The sequence below is a fragment of the Talpa occidentalis genome, unplaced genomic scaffold (assembly GCF_014898055.3).
Source record: "Talpa occidentalis isolate TD23 unplaced genomic scaffold, MPIMG_talOcc4v2.1 talOcc4.7, whole genome shotgun sequence".
NCBI classification, from domain to species: Eukaryota; Metazoa; Chordata; class Mammalia; order Eulipotyphla; family Talpidae; genus Talpa; species Talpa occidentalis.
The window spans coordinates 55,905,508-55,925,652 of NW_023605083.1; the positions used below are offsets into that span (position 1 = coordinate 55,905,508).

A 20,145-nucleotide genomic window follows, 5' to 3' on the forward strand; every position below is an offset into this window, starting at 1 on the left:
AACAGTAATAGTCAACCCACCCTAGTTATAGCTGTAGGAAATTTCAGAAACACTAAGAACAAAGTCAAAATTGTAAAAGGCCTTCAGAGAAGGGGAAAAAAAAACCACAAAGAAAAAAGAATCAAACTTTTTATTGCAGCAATGGATGCCAAAATAGAAAGAGGTTAGGGGAAAATAATCATTAATATCAAATTCTCTATGTATAAAAATTATCGTTGAAGAATGACAACAAAATATAAGCATTTTCCATTGTACTAAGATTCAATTAAATATGACTCTTTAATATACTTAAATTTGTACTTTGGAAAATAGTCAAATGGAAGAATTAAGAAGACAGGTTATAAGAAACAGTGAGAAGAAAAACTGTTAAAGCACAGCTAGGTTAAATAATCATTGATTACAAAAAAAAAAATCACCTCAATTAATGGGAGTTGTCATGGAGAAAAAGATGCAGTGCATGTTAAAGCTTTTGCTTTGGGGAGCACAGAGGTAAATGTATTGATTATATCTATTTTTTAACTTGATTATGAAAAATTGCAAATATACATAAAAAACTAACAACAAACATCACTATACCCAGAACCTAGGCATGACAATTGTGCACATTTTGCCATATTTTTATGGTATTTTTAATTCCCAGATATCATGACTGTTCACCAGTAAGTATCTCTAATGACATTTTTACATAACCAAGATACCATTATGACACTAAGCAAGATAATGACAATTCCTTAGTATCATTTAATATCCAGGTCATATTCAAATTTCTCTAATTGTCCCAGAATTTTTTTTTTTTTAGTTATTTTGTTCATACCAGATCCACACATATTTTGTTGGTATGTTTCTTAAGTGTCTTTTAATTCTGAAAAGCCCCCAATTCACTCCAATGCCAAAAGGAAAAGGAAAAATCTCACAAAAAACTCCCATTTTAAAAAATTTAATTAGCTTATGAAGAGCCCAGTTCCACTCTTAATTAAACTAGCAAAAGACCAGGTCATAGAATGACCCACAATCTGAATTTGTTTGTCTATGGTAGTGCCATTTAACTTGTCTTTTTTTAATTAATAGAAAGTTTGATCTAAAGGTTTGATTAAGTTTAATAGTGTTATAAAGTAGTTCTAAGTCATGAGGAGCATTCCATGTTACATCTCAGCACAAAGCACACTCTGCCAAATTAACCATTTTTAGAGTTGCTAAGTTTTGTCAGCAGGTTGAGGTGGTGACGATCTGACCTCTCCATTGCAAAGTGACATTCCTCCCAACTCCAGCTTATAATCAGCAAGTTATTTTTAGGATGAGCCTTTATACTTTGGGAAAATTACTCTTAATTTACAAGACAGGACAAATAAGAAATGATTTAAAAATTAACAAATTAGAACACTGCATATCAAGAAACCAGAAAGATAAACACAAAGATGTCAGAAAGAATGGATTTATTTTATAGAGGCATGTTATTTATTTATTTACTTGTTTGTTTTGTTTATACAAGCACTGGGTACAGTCAGAAGCACGGGAGGGTGAGAGAATTCACCAGAGCCAGAGCGGGTTTGCAGAGCAGGCAGAAAGACCGAAGTACACTGCTGAGGGGAGCAGCGGGCGGCAGGAGAGGTCTGCGCGCCATGTGGGACCCTCCTCCGGTGACCGGGGAGCAGCCGGGGATCGAACCGGCGCTGCAGAGGCTGCGGGCAGCTTTGCAACCCAGCGCTCAACCGCTGCGCCACCGGGGAGGCCCAAGAATGGATTTAAAGAAACTGGTGAACCAAGAAAAAACAGATCTGTCCAATAAACAAACCAAAATCTGTTCTTAGAAAAGATCAGTAAAATAGAAAAATAACTGGCAAGACAGGAAAAGGAGAATGTGTGCAAATAAGTAACAGAGAGTATGTGAAAAATTATGGGTAAAAGGGAGTATGTGAAAAATTATGGGTAAAATTCTGAGAAAGTATAAATAACCCGCTTGGCTCCAAAAGACATTTTAAAACCTGAATTAGTCAACATGAGAAGTTAATCTATTAAAATAAGCTGAATTAACAAAATTGGTCCATTGATGAAGGTTACCACTTAACAGATTGAAGAAGGAAAGCATTGTGAAAGTAATAATACAGCAATTTCTATGTGCCAGGCACAGGACTTTGCCAGTTCTGATTGCTTTAAATATATTAACTCATTTAGTTTAAATAAATGCTAAAAGTCACTTAATTAAATTCAATCCCATTCCTGATTAAAATCATAAAAAGGATTTTTTTTTCTTTTTTTTTCTGTAGGACCCTCGCCGTTGGCCAGGGATCGAACCAGCCCTGCAGAGACTGCGGGCAGCCTCGCAACCCAGAGCTCAACCGCTGTGCCACCAGGGGAGGCCCCAGAAATATATTTTAGACAAAGAAGCATCACTATCAAAAAGAAAAAAAAGTTTATCTACCAGAAATTCATAGGAAATGTTGATGGTGGTATTGGAACTGTTCTTATCAAATATCAGAAACTGAACTCAAAATAGTGTAAATAGAAAATGTATTTTCACGAGTTACAGAAGTTTCAGGGAATTCATCTACATTGGTAAACTACCTGGATCCAAGGTATTCCTAACTGGGGAACAATAGGTGATTCAATTTGCAAGAGTATCACAATTTTGAAATAGTCACAGTGCATATAAACTAAGATCCAATTTACAAGAATTCAAAATATATACACATTGTCAGAAATATTTCAGGTGTATCTGTGCCCTAGTCCTTTGATTTCTTTTACTACCTACAGTTGATGCAAGACGACTAAATCCATATAAATCAGGAAAAAACCATAGACCACCCCACCTCATCCTCGTTTTGTTTTATGGGTTTTTGTTTGTTTGTTGATTGATTGGGATTGTTCGGTTTTGTTGTTTGGCTTACATCACCCACCCCATCATCATTCTAAGCCCTCCCTCAGAGTTTGCTTGTGGTCTGAACAAGATGTTGCCTGAAGAATTTCAGGATCTCTCCCCAGGAGTGTTCCTGAGCTGCTGCATGGCGAGCAGTGTCCCCTCCCCAGAGCAGGGGCAAGGGTAAGTTGGGGTTCCAGGAAGCATAGCACAGGGGTCCATAGGGAGGCTCTAAGAGATGGCCAGCCCCGGGATACGACAACATTCTTCCATTGCTTTTCCCGTGACTGTGCAGCCGCTCAATGGCCTGCTCAGCACATTTTATGCTATCCAGACATCCATCACTCTCGGATGCAAGGAAGAGGATCGGACCTTGGGCCTTTTCAACAGGAAGCAAGTTCTCCAGATTCACTGTGCTCTGTGCCATCTGGTAGTTGCGGTAGTTTGCAGCACCAGAGACATCAATCTGTATGAACTCCGGAAACACGGGTAAGGAAGACAAAACCTGATCTCTGTACCTGTGCGGCATGTCGGAGACCCAAGTGGGCGCATTGATGCAGACAGTGGCTACCACCTGTCTCAGGAAGCAGGCCATGCCTAGGGCGATTTCTCCCCCTTTGCTCACCCCAATCACTCCGACTCCTGGTCCTTGGACCTGAAGCAGAAACGCAAGGGAACTCATTATAGGCCTTATGCTGGGCATCAGCTGTCCTTACCAGCTAGTGGGCAAGTAAAATGGACAGAACAGGTGGGAGTCCTGGCACTAGGCCTTACCAGCTCCTGTGACTGAGAACACTACCTACTTATCCCTTCTAAGTCTTATTGTCTTAAGGTATGATATTATCCACCTTACAGAATTGTTATGGGGACAAAGGGAAACAATAGAAATAAAAATTCATCAAAAGCAGACTTCTTAAGTGCAAAAAAACTCTAATTCACCAAGAACGTTTTACATCACAAGAGGAGAGGCAGGTAAGCTTTCTTTAAAAAATCAAATTCTCTCCACGTAGATAAAAAGTTTTCCTGAGTTCTTTCTAATGTTATGGAAGTGTACTTCATAATTAAATAGCATTTTACAACTAGAAAGGTTTTTGACATCCATTAATCCAGTGGCTAATCCTGAAAGCATTGGGAATATAAAGATGAAAGACCTGGATTCTATAAATAATTGAATTTCAGTGCCAAGTCCAATAAGAACAGAGGTAGGTCATAGTAGGACTCTAATTCTGTAGGTTTGAGGGGGCTGAGTTATGGGAAGAAGGTTGAGAGATGGGTGAAGAAAGGAAGGGCATTCTGAACAGACAACAGCAAATACGTAGTGAGTTGGTCTGTTATTTTTGCCCACAATTACAACACCAACACCTATCAATCATCACAATCACCTATAAAAACTTGTACTAGAGATTTCTGAGGTCAAATTTTCCTAGTTTCTTCTTCAGTAGGTCTGAGTGATTGCAAGAATCTGATGTCATAAGATATCCCCAAGGAAATCCGATGTTCATGAGCACTTGAAACCATCTGTTTGGAGAATGGATGGGGCAATGAGAGAGAAACAGGAAATGGATTGACACCTGAGTGCAGTATCACAGATGAGTATTGATGAGGGAAAGAACCAAAACAGTGACACAAAGGATGAAGTGGGTATGATAAATTAAGAAAGATTGTAGAACCTGAAACACTTTGAGATTGATTGAGAATGTGGGGAAAGGAAAAGGGAAGAAATAAGGGTGAATTTTCTGAAAGTTCACTATATGTTAGGCCTGAGGCTAAGTGATTTACACATATTATCTCAGTTCTGCTGATAAGAAAATGGAAATTCAAGACGTTTAAAAGTCTTGCTCAGGCCTCCCTGGTGGCTCAGGGGATTGAACGCAGCTTTGTGAAGCTGTCCGAGTTTGCGGTGCAAGTTTGATCCCCAACCGGCTAGGAGCAATCCATATGGCGCAGCAGACCTCTCCTGTCTCTCCCGCTGCTCCCCTCAGCAGTGTATTTCAGTACATCTGCCTATTCTGCTCCCTGCTCTCTCTGGTAAATCTTCTCAAACCCCCCCCACCCCCACTACCCTGGCCTGTACCCCACTTCTAACACAAACAAACAAAAAAATTAAAAAAGTCTTGCTCAAGGTTACAACACTCATGGGGCATAGATAGGATTTGAACCTCTTCTACTGAATCCAAATCCAAATTGAATGTTGGCAATTGCCTTATCTCCTCAGACAATGTCACAGATGGCTAATTCTGAAATTAAAAAAAAAATTAAATGGAAAACATTCTATCTGGGATTTAATTCCTTTTAGGCGATCTTTCGAAAAAGTCAAACATGCTTAGAAACATCACTCATTTGATAATGACACCTCATGATTCTCCCATAGAAAACATATCCAGCTCTCCTTGAGAAGAGTCAGGATCTCCAGAGAGAGAGAGAGAGAGAGAAATACAAGCCAGGGAGTTGTAACAATTTGGAGCAAAGACATTGTCAGAAAGGCTCTGTCGCTTGAGGGTTATGTAGTTAGACATAACTACTTAATCTGAAAAATTAAGAAAAATAACTGAAAAATAACAACTATGACATTGTACTTCACAAATTTATCATGACATTAATGTGCCTATAAAGTATTTTGTGGAGTCGAGAAAATAGTCAATATGTGTTAGCTGGTATGATTGTTTTACCATGGTTAAGTTGAACCATAAGAAATGGTATTTGAACATTTTTGAACTAGAAAATGATAATTTAATATGATCCAATGCAACAAAATGTCAACTCTGACTCCTGACCCAGTGATATCTATCCTACATTTTTTTTTTTTTTAAGATTTATTTATGAATACAAGAGCTGGGTACGGGCCAGAGACGTGGGTGTGGGGTTGGGGGTGGTGAGAGGATTCGCCAGAGACAGAGTGGGGAACAGAACAGGCAGATTGACCAAAGTACACTGCTGAAGGAAGCAGTGGGTGAGACAGGAGAGGTCTGCTGCGCCATGTGGGTTGCTCCCTGGCTGGCTGGGAATCTAACTCGTGCTGCAGTGGCTGAGGACAGCTTCATAGGTTGCGTCTTAACCCTTGCGCCACCAGGGAGGCCCCTATTCTATGTTTCTTTTTTGAGTCATGACCATAATATCAGTACTTTGGGAGCTCAAAAGAACTAAACCATAACTCATCTGACATTTAACTCCCAGGAAAAAGCTGGGTTCTGAAATATATTGTTTCTGTCCTTCTCAATGTGGATCACCTGGGAATCTTGTTGAAATGCAAATGCAAATTCAGGTATGGGGCTCGAGAACCTGTGTTCCACTGGTCTCAGGTGATGCTGAGGCCTCTCTGTCCATGGGCCACACTTTCAACAGTACAGAGATACTACACAAAAAGATATAAAATAACACTTCCTTTGCAGACTCCTTTCCCAAATTGGCTCCTGGCATTGGACTCTTACTTTAGCCACTTCTGTCCTTAGATCTGAAACTAAACAGCTAATTCAGCTAATCAGATGGTACAGTCAAATCATTTTGCTGATGACACTGCTCTGCACCATACCAGCTCTGACACTGGACTTTATCGAAGGATTCTGTGTGACTTAGTCCAGCATCCCCCCATCCAGTGATAATCCACAAAGTTTGTAAATGTATCAAGCTAGAGAATTCATCACATAAGATCCATGGTTGATAAAACATTTATGAGCCACTGGTGATAAGTCACAAACTCTTCAAATGTAACATGTCTTAACTTTTTTTTTCCATTAAAAGTTCAGAACTGGGGCCTCCCCTGGTGGTGCAGTGGTTGAGCGCTGGGCTGCGAAGCTGCCTACAGCCTCTGCAGCGCCAGTTTGATCTACGGCCGCCGGCGAGGGTCCCACATGGTGTGCAGACCTCTTCTGTCTCGCCCGCTGCTCCCCTCAGCAGTGTATTTCGTCAGTCTACCTGTTCTGTTCCCCGCTCTGGCTCTGGTGAATTCTCTCACCCTCCCATGCTTCTAACTGTACCCAGTGCTTGCATAAATAAATAAATCTTTAAAAAAAAAATTCAGAACATACCTGCTATTTATTACCTTCTTTGTGCCAGTTATCACTAGACTGATTGCTAATCTACCCAACAATTCTACAAGGGAAATATTATTCCCCATTTTAAGTATAAACTGTTCTATAATCAAGTCTAAAGAGATTGGTGAAATAGGGAGAATATACACTCATGAATTTTTATGTGTTTTTTTATTTGCTGTAATGTTGCAAGGTAAAATTTAAAGTATTATAAATACCTTTGGCTGTGATAATAGAAAATTGGCAGCTTCCTCAAAATATTCCAGATCCACTTCTTCCAGGTGGCTGGGCAGGTCTTCGTAGGCAAAATATGCTAATGCCAATGCTGCAAAGCCACGGCTGGCCAAGAGACTGGCACGAAATTCAACTAGACCCCCAATGCCCCCAAACAAATCAATAATTCCTGGAAAAGGGCCTTCCCCTATGAGCAACAAAGAAAGAAGAATCTGATTCAGGAAGAATGAAATGAGAGTCGATGAAAATTGAGACAATGGAAATACAGGTTAAGCAAAATGAATTAATTCTACCTTCACACACACAAAATGGCATGTTAGCTTTTAAATGTTGTAGAAAACACTTGTTCACTGATGGTCTTTATTTTCATTTTGCTACCATCCACACAGTAGTCTACCACCAAAGATTAAACTCACCTGGAGGGAGAAAAAGGGCTCCTCGCACGCGCCCTACTCGTATCGGCACCCGCTGCAACCCAGGGGCTGAGAACCAGCGCTGCACTGTCTGGCTGGCCTTAGGCTTCTCAGTGGCTGATTCTTTGAGGGAAAATGTGTCATAGAGGTCCAGAGTGACCCTATAGGGACTGTTCATCACATCCTTCTTAAGCAGCCTCTTGAAAGCCTTCTTAGGCTTTAGAGACCAGAAAAGTCCCATTGGTTCAACCCCCACATAATCGCCTCCAACTGCAGCATCCTGTTTCAGGTCCAGCTCACCAGCCTTGTTTGTCCTGTAAAAGGCTCTGCTATGAAACAGATTCCCCTTCTCATCTGTCAGAGAGGCCTTGAGGGTCACCAACTCTGATGGGGGCAAGCCTGTTGCTCGGATGTGCACTGGCTCATCGATGAGGGCACTTTCTGGGGTGACTGTCAGCCGCGACATTGGCAACGGGCCAAGTGGTGTTTCCTGCCCTGCTTGTGAAACAGGAGACTTTAAGTTAGACTTAGTTTCCAAAGGAAAAGTTCATGTGAGGTTTAGCCACATTGACTTGAGGAGACACTGCAAAATCTGTAGAACATTTGGAGGAGGGAGAAGATGTGCAAAAAATACTCATTATTCTCATTTTATATGTAAGGAAAAAGGTTACTTTGAAGTGGAAAATGTTGATTAGCTGAAATTGGGACATGGTCTGTAGACTGAAAGTTTCAGGGAACAGCCGGTAATCACCCTGAAGGGCACACACACACCCTGATTCATGCATTTCCAGATGGCGGTACCCCTTGCTTTAAATACTCTGTAACCTAGTGGCTCAGGGCTCAGATTTAGAAGAAAGATCGCCTCAGGGCCCACAGGTGTAAAGCCCACTGGCATAAATAAAGAGCTTCCCTCCTCCTCTCTGAGCAATGCCTGCTTCCCTGATGGAATTCTGCCCTGACATTTTTGGTTCCCTGACCGGAAAGCTGGCTGTGCTGGCCCATTGTGCCACCGGCCTGGAGATAGGGCAATGACTGGTTACTCTCCCTGAAGAGAATGAGGTGGCGCCTCCCATCTTGTTTAACGGTCCTCCTTCCTAGGGTGGGAATCAGCCTGTCACTGCTGCTGCACCCCAACCGGACTCTGGGGAGAGGTGGACAGAAGTGCCAGAGACCTCAGAACATGGTAAGAACCCCCGGGAGCCCAGCCCGAGGTAGATCCATCCTAACAGATGGAAGGGGAGCCTAATCACCTCCCAGAGCCCAATTTTGGAGCCAGTTAGAAACCCCTGCAGGTGGGAAATGTAATAACTTCTGAAAGACTGACTGTTTTGATGGGGGGGGGGTGGGTGTGTGTGTGTGGGGTGTGTGTGTGTGAGTGTGTGTGTGTGAAATCTCCATGCCTCTGGCTCCAGAGACTTGAAACTACGGTTCCCTGGCGACGTCATACAGCATAACAGTGACTGGCCCACTCATGGAACAGCCTAGCCTGGGGGTTGTACAGACTCAGCACAGATAAGATGCGCCGAAAGTCTCCTGAGGGATGCGCCAGACAAGCGCCTTTGTGTGTCTCCCCTCCCTTGTCACAACACTGAACACAATGGCAGGGACTCAGAGTAAACCTACAGTCCTTGATTACAAAAATCTGGCCCATAAACAGCATCCTCAGCTGTAACACCCTTCTCCAGCTAAACCTCTTTTGCCATGACCAAGGCAAGAGATTAAATGCTGGGAACTAAAGTCAGGGACCCACTGCAGCTGGCTGGTGTTGGGGGGCTGCCTCTTGTTGGTACAAGCAGCTGCCTGGAACTTTGTGCCAGTGCTGAGACATATTGATGTGTCTCTGCTGCCTTCCAGCTACCTTTCAAAAGGAAACTGGACTCTTCTTTTGTCCATCTTAAGACACTGTTCTGATCCATTTCAAAAAGTCTATTTCCCTGTGTTTTTCTAATCTTGAAGTTTAGACTATTTAAGGTAAAAGCTGCTGAGTTACTTTGGGTTTGCTAGCCAGCTATACAGAATGCTTAAGTTTGAGTAAAAAACTCCTAAATTGCCTATTGGACCTGTAAAAGTTTAGTTTCTTAATCCCTAAGGGGAAAAATGTGTTGTTTGCCTTAAAAATATGCTTGACCTCAGTAAAATAGAACAAAAACATGTAAAGTCAAGGGATCTATTCTTAGAAATACAAACTCAAAAATATTTTCTTATCTAAGAAAGTCTTTAAAATTGTTTTGGTCTTGGGCCCTAGGTTTTTGGTAATGGTTAAAACTGGGCACTTATCCCATATATATATATATGGATTTTAACTTCTGATTGAAAACCTTCTTAATATAAAAGTGTATTAAAAAATATTAAGGGCCTCCCTGGTGGCACAAGGGTTGAGCGCCGCTCTGTGAAGCTGTCCACAGCCTCTGCAGTGCGGGTTCCATCCCGGCCAACCGGCGAGTATCTCACATGCCGAAGCAGACCTCTCCTGTCGCACCTGCTGCTCCCCTCAGCAGTGTGTTTCTGTAGTCTGCCTGTTCTGCTCCCCACTCTGCCTCTGGTGAATGCTCTCACCCTACCATGGCATGCCTTGGCCTGTACTCCAGTTCTTGTATTTAAAAAATAAATAAATCTTAAAAAAAAAATTAAAAGAAAATTATTTTCTTTTTAAAGTGTGTGTTTACACATCTAAGTCATCTAATCCAAAGAGATAATAGTATAACAGCTATTACAATGTCTTACGAAACAGAGGATGGAATAAATGTAATAAAGTGTATGTTTTAAAAAATGTATTGAAAATGGATATTTTAAAGGTCCTGAAAGTAAAGTTTAAAAAAAAAAGTGTTAAAGGTCTGAAAGAGGGAGCAAAAATAATGTTAAGAAAGCAAAAAAAAAAAAAAAAAAAAAAAAAAGAGTAGAGAGAGAAATCTTTAAAAAAAAAATTTGTGATTCAATAACTTACTACGAACTGTAAACATGGCCTTGAAGGCCTACATTGAAAGGAAGGAGACAGGCTACAAAAAAAAAAGGTAGAGGGACAAGGGCCCAGTATATGGCAGTTGCCATTGCTGGTACCCTGCCACCTCAAACTCACCTGAGGCCCCGTGCATCCCAGGTATTTGGGACCTCAAACTGTTCATGGGCTGCCAGCCTGATTCCACTGCCAGGAACTGGGGCACCTCAGCCACGAGTGTCTGAAGAAGCCGCCCCCAGGGCCATGGCCTCAGTGCCATCATGCAGGGCACTGGAAAGAGACTGTTCCACTCTCTGAGTGAGAGGGGGGTCAGCCCAAACCACAGGCCAAGATGGGAGAAGAGACTTGACTGTCAGCTGCCTCTGACTATGAAGAACCAGATACAGGAGAAGACGTTTTCTGAAGCAGCCCAGAGGTGAGACAAGCCTTGGGTGATCCTAAAAGTAGCAGACAAAAAAAAATGAACTTCTTGGTGAATAAGGGGCCACTTACTCTGCCTTGCTCCAATTCTTTAGACTGGCCTAGTCCTCAACTATCTCCCTCCCTAGTATTGATGATTAGCCTGAGCCAGGACACTTTACAACACTGCTACCTTGCTCATGACCAAGGCTGGGGGAGTTTATGCCCTCTTCAATAAAACAATTGCTTTTTTTAGATTAACACTTCTAGTGAGGTAAAAGAAAACCTGAAAGTATTTTTTAAAAAAATCTGTATTATAGGACCTCCCTAGTGGCGCAGAGGATTGAGCACAGCGCTGCGAAACTGTCCGCTGCCTCTGCAGTGCCGGTCGAGTCCTGACCGGCCAGGGAGATTCCCACATGGTGGCCACAGACCTCTCCTGTCGCACCCGCTGCTCTCCTCAGCAGTGGTTTTGGTCCGTCTGCCTGTTCTGCTCCCCACTCTGGTGAATCCTCTCACCCTCCCGCGCCTCTGGCCTGTACCCTAGTTCTTGTATAAATAAATAAATCTTTTAAAAAAATATATATATATATTTTAAACAATTTTACTTTACTTTTTTATAGATGACCTTAAAAGACAGGTAGGACAAAAACATAGCTGGCTACAATCTATCTTTGCCTCTATAGGGAACCAGCTTCTGTCCTGGTTGCTCCCATTTCTTGTTCCCTCACTAATTTTCTTTATTATCCTATTGTTCTAGACTTGCATCCTCAACTCTCTCCTCCAAATCATCCCCTCTTGCCTAAAGTCCAGCAGACTCCAAGTCCAGCAGTCCTTCAGATGAAGCCTGGTATGACACTTCCACCGTTCTTCTTCCAAGGTCCCTTAGCTCTTTGCCCTGCACTGGAGCCCTGACTTCTTCTCCCTCCCACCCTCCACCCCCCACCCCCAACCCCTGTTGCCCATTTTCAGCAGGAAGCAGTTACTGATCAGATCGACGCCTTTTGTCTTACCAGCAGTTAGGGGCTCCATCCATAGAGGGAGAAATGAGTCCCAAGGCAAGTTAGGGTTAATTAGGCAGCTCAGGGACAGTACAGGCAGGGACTTCGGGAGAGTTAATGAGGTTGGTAAGATGAAGACAGTAAGTTCTAAAAAGTGCTAACCAAAACATACTCTAGAGGTGAGGTCAAAAGTGTGGAGGACTAAACAAAAACAGTACATTGGACAATGTCTGGCAACTAATTTCTCTTGCACACATGGAACCCTCAAAAACTGCCTTTGAAGGCTGCACCCAGAGATCTGTGCCACCGTAGATATGGTGGGATAAAAATTAAAAGGAGGGAAATGAAGTGGAAAATGTCAGGCTGACTTGTTGATTAGCTGAAGTTGGGACATAGTCTGTAGACTGAAAGTTTCAGGGAACAGCAGTAATCACCCTCAAGGCCACACACACACCCTGATTCATGCATTTCCAGATGACTGTACCCCTTGCTTTAAATATTCTGTAACCTAGTTGCTCAAGGCTCAGACATTGGGGAGAGATCGCTGGGCCCCACAGGTGTAAAGCCTTCAGGCATAAATAAACACCTTCCCTCCTCCTCTCTGAGTGATGCCTGCTTCCCTAATGGAATTCTGCTATAACAAAGTGACATGCTCCAAGTCTCACAAAGAATTAACAGAAGAATTGGAAAATCCAGTCCATCTGACACCACAGCCTCCTGTCCTATCCATTATAACACTGTAGTAAATCTCAGTGTTGAATAAGCTGAGATTGAATTCCTCAGCTGAGATAATACTCAAGTGAGCGATTTCATAGGGTGTTTGTTAGGATTCAAGAAGTTAGAAATGCTAAAGGGCTTACAGGAAGGTCTATGCTGCTTTCAGCCCCATACCCATCTGGTGCACAATTACATGAACAAGAAATAGTTTATGGTGTTTTGTTTTTTTAATTCTCTAATCCCTTCCTGCCATTGTAAGACCTCCAGCTTTTTCAGTTTCCCATTATATGTTCAAAAGAAAATAAAATTTCACAATCTTGTCTCAGCTTTCAAGCCTTTCCAGTGGAGGGATGAATATCAAAATGTTGTTTATAGTAAATATATATCTGATCAGTTATTTTGTGTGCTTGCATTATGGAAAAAAATTGGGATAGTTCCTTCTTTCCTCCCTGTTTCCTTCTTTCTTTTTCTTCTTCCTTCTCTTCTTCCATCTGTTGCTTGTTCCATAAAGGATTTGAGACTGTTTTCATGTAAACTTTACAGAGTGGTAAAGTAAAAAAAAAAAAGGTCAGATCATACGAACTAGAATCAGAGGCATTGGTCAATGAAAATGTGGCTGTGTGAAAAGACAAGCAGCTGGAGGGTTGTAAGTTTGGCCCTGAATTAGTGAGGTTTGGGCCTGTGAACCCTAAAGCAAATAGTGTGATAAACCAACATTACCTCAATAAAAAATGATTTGGGACAATATATAAATATATAAATAAAATAAAATTAATTTAATTTAATTAATTCTGAAAACCAAACCAAAAAATTGAGGCCTTTCCAAAATTTAGTTGTAAAAAAATGAGACATTGACATAGCCATGCACCACTGTTAGGTGTCTTCGCAAATTTTTTGATTCTTTAAGGGATCCTAAATTTTATTTTATGGAAATGCAAAATAAAGCTTTAGGGTTTAGATCTGGGAGCAGAAAAACTTTGGGAGGAAATGATCTGACTTTGTCAGTGTGAGGGCAGAGAGGGCTCTTGATGTCTAATTCTTCACTACAGCAAGGGGTCAGTGCAGGTAGGAGTTCATCAAAGGGAAAATGTCTTTTTGCACCTAAAAATATGCAATTTTTTTTAATTTATTTATTTATACAAGCACTGAGTACAGTCAGAAGTACGGGAGGGTGAGAGAATTCACTAGAGCCAGAGCGGGGAACAGAACAGGCAGACCGACGAAATACACTGCTGAGGGGAGCAGCGGGCGGCAGGAGAGGTCTGCACGCCATGTGGGGCCCTCGCCCGGTCACCGGGGATGAAACCGGTGCAGCAGAGGCTGCGGGCAGCTTCACAGCCCAGTGCTCAACCGCTGTGCCACCAGGGAGGCCCAAAAAATGTGATTTTCTACAAAGAAAACATATCCACTTGATCCTGCAGCAATAGCCATTTTTACTGACCATTTTATGTAAACCTGAACTCATGGGCAGCAGAATAATTTTGAATAAGTAGAATGATTTTAAGTGTTTCTCCTCGCTTCTGGGAAGTTCTTAACAGAGGTATTTCAGTGTTCCACAGGAATTACAGATCTGATCCTTCTATAAAACTTTGTCTATTTCCTTTTCCCCCAAATAAGAGGTCATCAAGAAGCAATGGTTGATTCCCCCTATTTAATAAATTTTTCCCAACTCTTATTATTATTCTATATAATGCATTGATTTAACACAGACTCTATTTCCAAGTCGAGTTAATTTAATTTGCTTATCATAATCACTCTCTACATGCATGCTGCATCTGGTCTTATCCCCCAAGAGGACTGCAAACCCCTAAATGTTAAACTGTATGTGCTAAACTTTAGCAATCCTGTTGAAATGTCATGACATTCATAACAAAAATAGAACCAAAATGTAAAAAAAAAATAATTGTATTTGCAGAGTGTTTTTTGTAACAGAAAACACAGGGGATTCTTCCCAAGTCATGGTCCCTCTTTATCTGAGAACTGCCCCCTAAACCCTCAAATGGGTACTCAGCAACATTTATTCCATGTGACCTCAACCCTGGGACCATAGCTGATTGGATCAAGGCTGGAGACCGGATCCAGGATGTGCCAGGAATGTTCTCCTCCCTCCAGTTTAGATGTGGGGCCCAGAGATGCCCTGTCAGAGTCGAGACTAAAGCTGAGGCAAGAAAATACCTACGTGGCAAAATTTACTATGTGGCCAAACCTTGAAGCCCTCCTGAAATTTTGCATCCTTGGAACCTCTCTTGCTTCACCTTCATCCTTGCCCTGGACTCTTCACAGTGACTCAATCTATAAAATTCAGAAGCTGGATCCAGATAATAACAAAAAACCAGTCTTGGATAGAGTGTGGGAGTTTGAGGCAGCACGGACAGAGAAATGTGATTGTTCTTATCCTGAGAAACTCCTGAAGAAAAGGTAGCTCATCTACAAAGTCAGGGGTTGTAAGTGTAAGGAGTAAGAGATATGATATAGTAGGTTCCTGAAGGCTAGAGTCTTTGAGAGAATCTGTCTTAGACTTAAATTTTGCTTTGGGTCTCAGCACTCAGCTGACTAATGTATTCTTGATATTTTTAGCTCCTCACTTTTCTGGTGCTCCTATTAAATGTGTTAATTTGTTGATTCCGATTTATCAGAAATTCTTTGTCATGGTCATTTTTATTCAATAATTGGATTTTTGCCATTTACACCAAAGTATATACAAAAGATTAGTTTATAGTTGATATGATTTTGACATGCACAAATAAATGAAACAGAGTGGGAGGGAGGAAAGAGAGACAAAGAGACAGAGAGACCATCTAATCAGTCAACTGTGTGTGCTTGGGAATGGCGTATCAGTTTTCCCAACCAAACAAGTCTAAAAAAGACCAATATGATTAGTGATCCTATAGTCATTGCCCTTGGAAAGTGGGTTAAGACATGTTTTCACATGTTGATAAAGGCAGGTGTGCCCTCATGGAGTTTTGTAGGTATCTAAGGCAAAGTTCAACAGATCTTTTTTTTCAAAAAATGTTTACAAGCCTGACATACTTCAACTAATCAGGCCTAGGTGCCATCTGCTTCTTACATACAACACCCCTTTACATATTCGATAGAGACAAGAAAAGTCTTAGATTAAAACACACACACACACACACACACACATCAACACAAGAAAACCTCTATGCTAGAGATTCTTAAGTGGAAATCTGAGGAGCCTAGGTTCTGCAAAATGTCACTAAAGTTTTCATAAGAGTTCAACAAGTATGAACTTCAAGAGTCATGTGATGCTTGTATGCTCAGTGATGGATAGTGACTAAGCAATCCTAATAGTGATTTCTTTATAGGCTTTTCATCCCCAAAGGGCAGTGCATAAAAAGACGATGTCGACTGGTTGAGTCCATTCACAGCTTTGAATACAGGACAGAGGACACCACTGATGGTTTGTGAGCATCACTCTACATGAAGAGGAGGGTGGGAGGCTGTTAGTGTCTATGTCTTAGATCCTAAGTTACAGTATCCATATTTTGCTATTGTGTTGGACAATTTAAGTACAGAACATTTTCATCATCACAGAATATTAGTAGGGCAGCTCTAGATTGTAGATTGTAACTTCTTCCTTAGGGCAGGAGTTATATACCTTGCTCAACACTCTAATCCTCAATCCCTACACTAGTACCTGGCATTAGTGATTGTTCAGTAAGTGTTTGAAGAATTAAGGTATAAAGAGAGTAAATGATATGTGAAAGAGCAAAGAATGAGAGACAGAGAGATAGAAATTTCTTAGATCTGAAGAACAAAAGCCAAATTGAATTTTTGTAGACTGCTTCAGGAAATGGACTCTTCAAAATCTAATGGAATCAAATTTCCAGATTTTCTCACATCCTTACAGCTGAAGAGAGACTCTGATACCACACAGCATTGAGAAACCAAGTGTGCAAAACAGTGACAAAGCAAGAAATAAGAATTCAGCTGCCCACATGCATCATCCCTGAGGCAAGAATTCCTCAAATATATGAAATACTAACATAATCTGAAAGCTCAAAGCCATGTTGATCCGGTTCTAGCCCTCAGAGTTTCAGGGTCACAGGTATCAAGCCATTGCCAATGAGTGACCTTGCCTTGTGAGGGGGAACAGTCAAGAACTGACATGCCAGCAAAGCAGGAGGCAAACAAAAATTAACTACAGGTCACTCACGTAAATTAAAATTACCCGCCTGTTCTGCTCCCTACTCTGTCTCTGGTGAAGCCTCTCACCCCCACACCTTGCCCCCGACACCTCTGGCCTGTACCCCAGCTCTTGTGTGCATAAATAAATCAATCTTTAAAAAAAATTACAAATCCAGAAATAGAAATTCCATACCCCTTAGGAGCCTGTCTCTCATCTTTCCTCACAGGAGTATTTTCTCCTTCTCCTCCCAAGTAATTCAATTCTCTTTATAAGTTTACATTAATAGGACCCTAATTTTTGCAGCAAAGTATACATTTTGCTTCCAAAATAGTGTCTGGTCAATCTCGTGGTTAGGTTGATACAGCTAACATAAATCTGTGTTTCTGAGCAGTAAAACCACTCAAGATGGTGATTGTTGGTTCCCTCACAGAACTGTGCTGCCGGCTGAGAAGAGAGAAACACAGGAAAGTGAAAACAGCCTTCCCAGGTGCCCTGTGAGTTGAAATCAGAAAGTAATCCTTGTTGACTAGGCAGTGACAGCCCTGGCTCCCCACTCACCTGAATTGTGCTGCAGGAAGCAGCCTCAGGAGGGAGGACTTGCAGAATCAACTTAGAAGCACTGGACTCTTGCCTGTTGCTCAATAATTTATATCTTCAAAACACTCCACCCTATCTTTCAAAATTGAAATTGTCCCCACAGAATCGGCCAGCTGCTCCTTGGTTTTAACTCCCCAGTGACAGGGCTACCAGTGTGTTGCCAGGAGTCTGGTAGAGCCCTAGGCAGCTGGAGTGCTCTCCAGAAGTTTCATAAGAAGGTGTCACATTTCATCACATAGGGCAGGCTTCTAAGCTGCTTCCTTTTTCTTTTTTTTTTAATTTCTACTTATTAGAAATCTGATAGTGTTAATTAAAATCTGTTCCTTGTTTTAGAAAGACTTCCTTGAACAGTTAATATTGCATTATCAGTCATGAAATAATGTGAGAAACTACTCTGCAAACGTTAGTCTGCTTCTGGAAGAACTCCATGCCTCAGATCTTAACGCAGGCTTGGATTTAAACTTGCAATGATGAAGACATGCCTCCACTTTATATTAGGCTTTCAATTTTTGTCACTCTCTAAATTGATTTGCATTTTCTTCTTTTTTAAATTAAGGGAACATATATTTGTAGCCTGTATGATTCAGAGGTATAGGGTCACACCTCTTCAGATGGATGTCACCACAGCCCATCCACCACCAAGACACCCATTTTCCTCCACCATAGACCACCCCCCCCCACTTTGCACTCTATCCTCCTCCTCCCACATGGTAGCCTCAGTTTTACAGTCGGATTTCTAGGTTTGTCTTTGGTTTGGTTTGGTCTGCCCCTTTGTCTAGTTTTTCTACATTCCATGTATTGGTGAAGCTACCTGTCATTTCTTAAGCTGTTTTCGGTGACTACTCTCAACTCCCAGATCTACTCTCTTTGCTTTATTTCCTTCTCGATCTCCTACTCTACCTTAGGCAGCTCTCCTTTCTGCAGTACGGGGAAGAAACATTTACCACCTGAAAATATCACTCTTTGTCATAAGGATTCTTTTAGGCTGGTGGTTTTTGGGAAACAGCAGATATAGGGGGGACTCTGAAAGCTGGGTGGAAGTTGCTTTTTTCTTAAAGACATTTCCACACATAAAGGAAAATCTCCATTTGTAAGGGTGTCTCAGGATGTAGCATAAAAGGGGAGATGAACAAATCTCTTTACCTCTTATCAATGAAAAGGCAGGGAAAAGGGCACCTGCCTTCCTGGAGATGTGTTTGTAACAAATGGTCATTGTCAAAACGTACAAATGAGTTAACCTACAGATTGTGGACTGTGCTTCCAGGTTGTAAATTCCTAAAGGGAAGAGACCATGTTTTTCTAAATTTTATGTCTCTTGCAGGCAGTAAGCATAGTTAGGAAACCATTGGTCTCTGAAACCTGAAAGATTTGGATTTGAGCCTGATTGTTAACAATCTATCAGTGTTATTACAGGGCAACCCCAACTTGAAATGGGTTGTTGACCTGACTGTATTCACCCATGCACTTAAAAGTGACTTGTAATGAGACTCAACTGCAGGTACACACAAAAGGGGTAATAAGAAAATAAAGCTAGTTTATTTACTAAAAGGGGAAATGAAGAAATGAGTAACTCAGGGAGAAAGATAGATAAATTGGTGAATGAGTCCTACCAGTTCCGCTGAGCTGGAACGCCAACAGTAAGCTGGAAGCCAGCAAAAAAATCCAAGCTCCCCCAAGGCCCACATGTCTGATATAGATCAAGCCTCACTGCTTAACTCCACCCTAAGTTCCCAGCAATCCTCCCTTCAGTGGAGATGACAAATATGGAATTTGTAGTCCTTGGTCTCTTGCATCTCTTTGGTCCAGGGTGGGGGTGGAGTTCATAAAAGCTGTTTGTGTAATTTGTTCAGAACCTCTTTCCCCCCAGCAGTGTGTCTGACCTTTGGCAAATTACTTAACTTTCTAATGCTTCAGCTTTCTAATTGTAAAATGGGAGTGAATGATAAAACATATTAAAGGTAAAATTTAAGTTCTGAGGAGATGTATAACCAAGTTAATATCTTATCCAGAGCAAACAACTTTTTTTTTTTTTTTTAAAGATTTATTTATTTATTTATACAAGCACTGGGTACAGTCAGAAGCGCGGGAGGGTGAGAGAATTCACCAGAGCCAGAGCGGGGAGCAGAGCAGGCAGAAGGACCGAAGTACACTGCTGAGGGGAGCAGCGGGCGGCAGGAGAGGTCTGCACGCCATGTGGGACCCTCCTCCGGTGGCAGGGGAGCAGCCGGGGATCGAACCGGTGCTGCAGAGGCTGCAGGCAGCTTCCCAACCCAGCGCTCAACCGCTGCACCGTGGGGAGGCCCGCAAAAAACTTTATTTAATAGATGAAAGCTTGATTATACATACAATTGATTTCCAGAGATTTCTCTTCCATTAAGTCTAGCCCCTAGCAAAGAGGGCAAACCCAACTAGAACAATATAGACTTTAACCAAAGGTGGGAATGGATTATGAGAAAATGGAAACCCCAGAGAAATCTTCTGTCGTGCTTCCTGTTTGGGGTTCTGGAAAATAGACTATAAGTCATTGTGTGTTCAGGCAGAGAAGATGCAGAGATAGCACACACAATGCTTTCTTTGCAGTCCTGTTGTGTGATAGGTTTCTGGGATTTCCCATTTTCTGACAGTGGTGGCACAGAAGCCATCTGAGAGTGGAAATTCATCCACGCTCCCCAGGATCGTTATGGGCAAAATATGAGCTAATCTGTGAGTACACAATATGGAGTGGGTCCACCAGGGGCCTGATAAAAGACATAACTGGCACTCAGAGAATTGTTGAGGACAATAAAAGCCCAGCGG

At 41.7% G+C, this 20,145-nt stretch overlaps 1 protein-coding gene across 4 annotated transcripts; it reads right to left on the bottom strand.

Annotated features, from left to right (window-relative positions):
• Positions 1-1,598: 1,598 nt before the first annotated feature.
• BAAT (bile acid-CoA:amino acid N-acyltransferase) lies at positions 1,599-19,054 on the bottom strand. 4 transcript variants are annotated; one of them, XM_037494409.2, is made up of 5 exons: positions 18,960-19,054; positions 10,606-10,922; positions 7,533-8,027; positions 7,101-7,303; positions 1,599-3,509 (listed from the first exon to the last, which is right to left on the bottom strand). In XM_037494409.2, exons 2-5 carry the CDS (start codon positions 10,745-10,747, stop codon positions 2,919-2,921), a joined length of 1,431 nt encoding a protein of 476 aa, XP_037350306.1. In that variant the 5' UTR covers positions 10,748-10,922; positions 18,960-19,054; the 3' UTR covers positions 1,599-2,918. The 4 variants fall into 4 exon arrangements, with proteins under 4 accessions (XP_037350306.1, XP_037350307.1, XP_037350309.1 ...); XM_037494410.2 differs by having other exon boundaries at positions 7,533-8,024; positions 18,960-19,053; XM_037494412.2 differs by lacking the exon at positions 10,606-10,922 and having other exon boundaries at positions 7,533-8,024; positions 18,960-19,053.
• Between the last annotated feature and the right edge of the window lie 1,091 nt (positions 19,055-20,145).

What these genes read in the sequence shown, in the direction of transcription:
- BAAT (XM_037494409.2), bottom strand. Translation starts at nt 10,747, where the DNA reads ATGATGGCACTGAGGCCATGGCCCTGGGGGCGGCTTCTTCAGACACTC. An exon ending in TGGGATGCACGGGGCCTCAG is followed by an intron (nt 8,028 to 10,605) that starts GTGAGTTTGAGG and finishes CTGTTTCACAAG; the next exon opens with CAGGGCAGGAAACACCACTT. An exon ending in AGCCCTTTTTCTCCCTCCAG is followed by an intron (nt 7,304 to 7,532) that starts GTGAGTTTAATC and finishes TGTTGCTCATAG; the next exon opens with GGGAAGGCCCTTTTCCAGGA.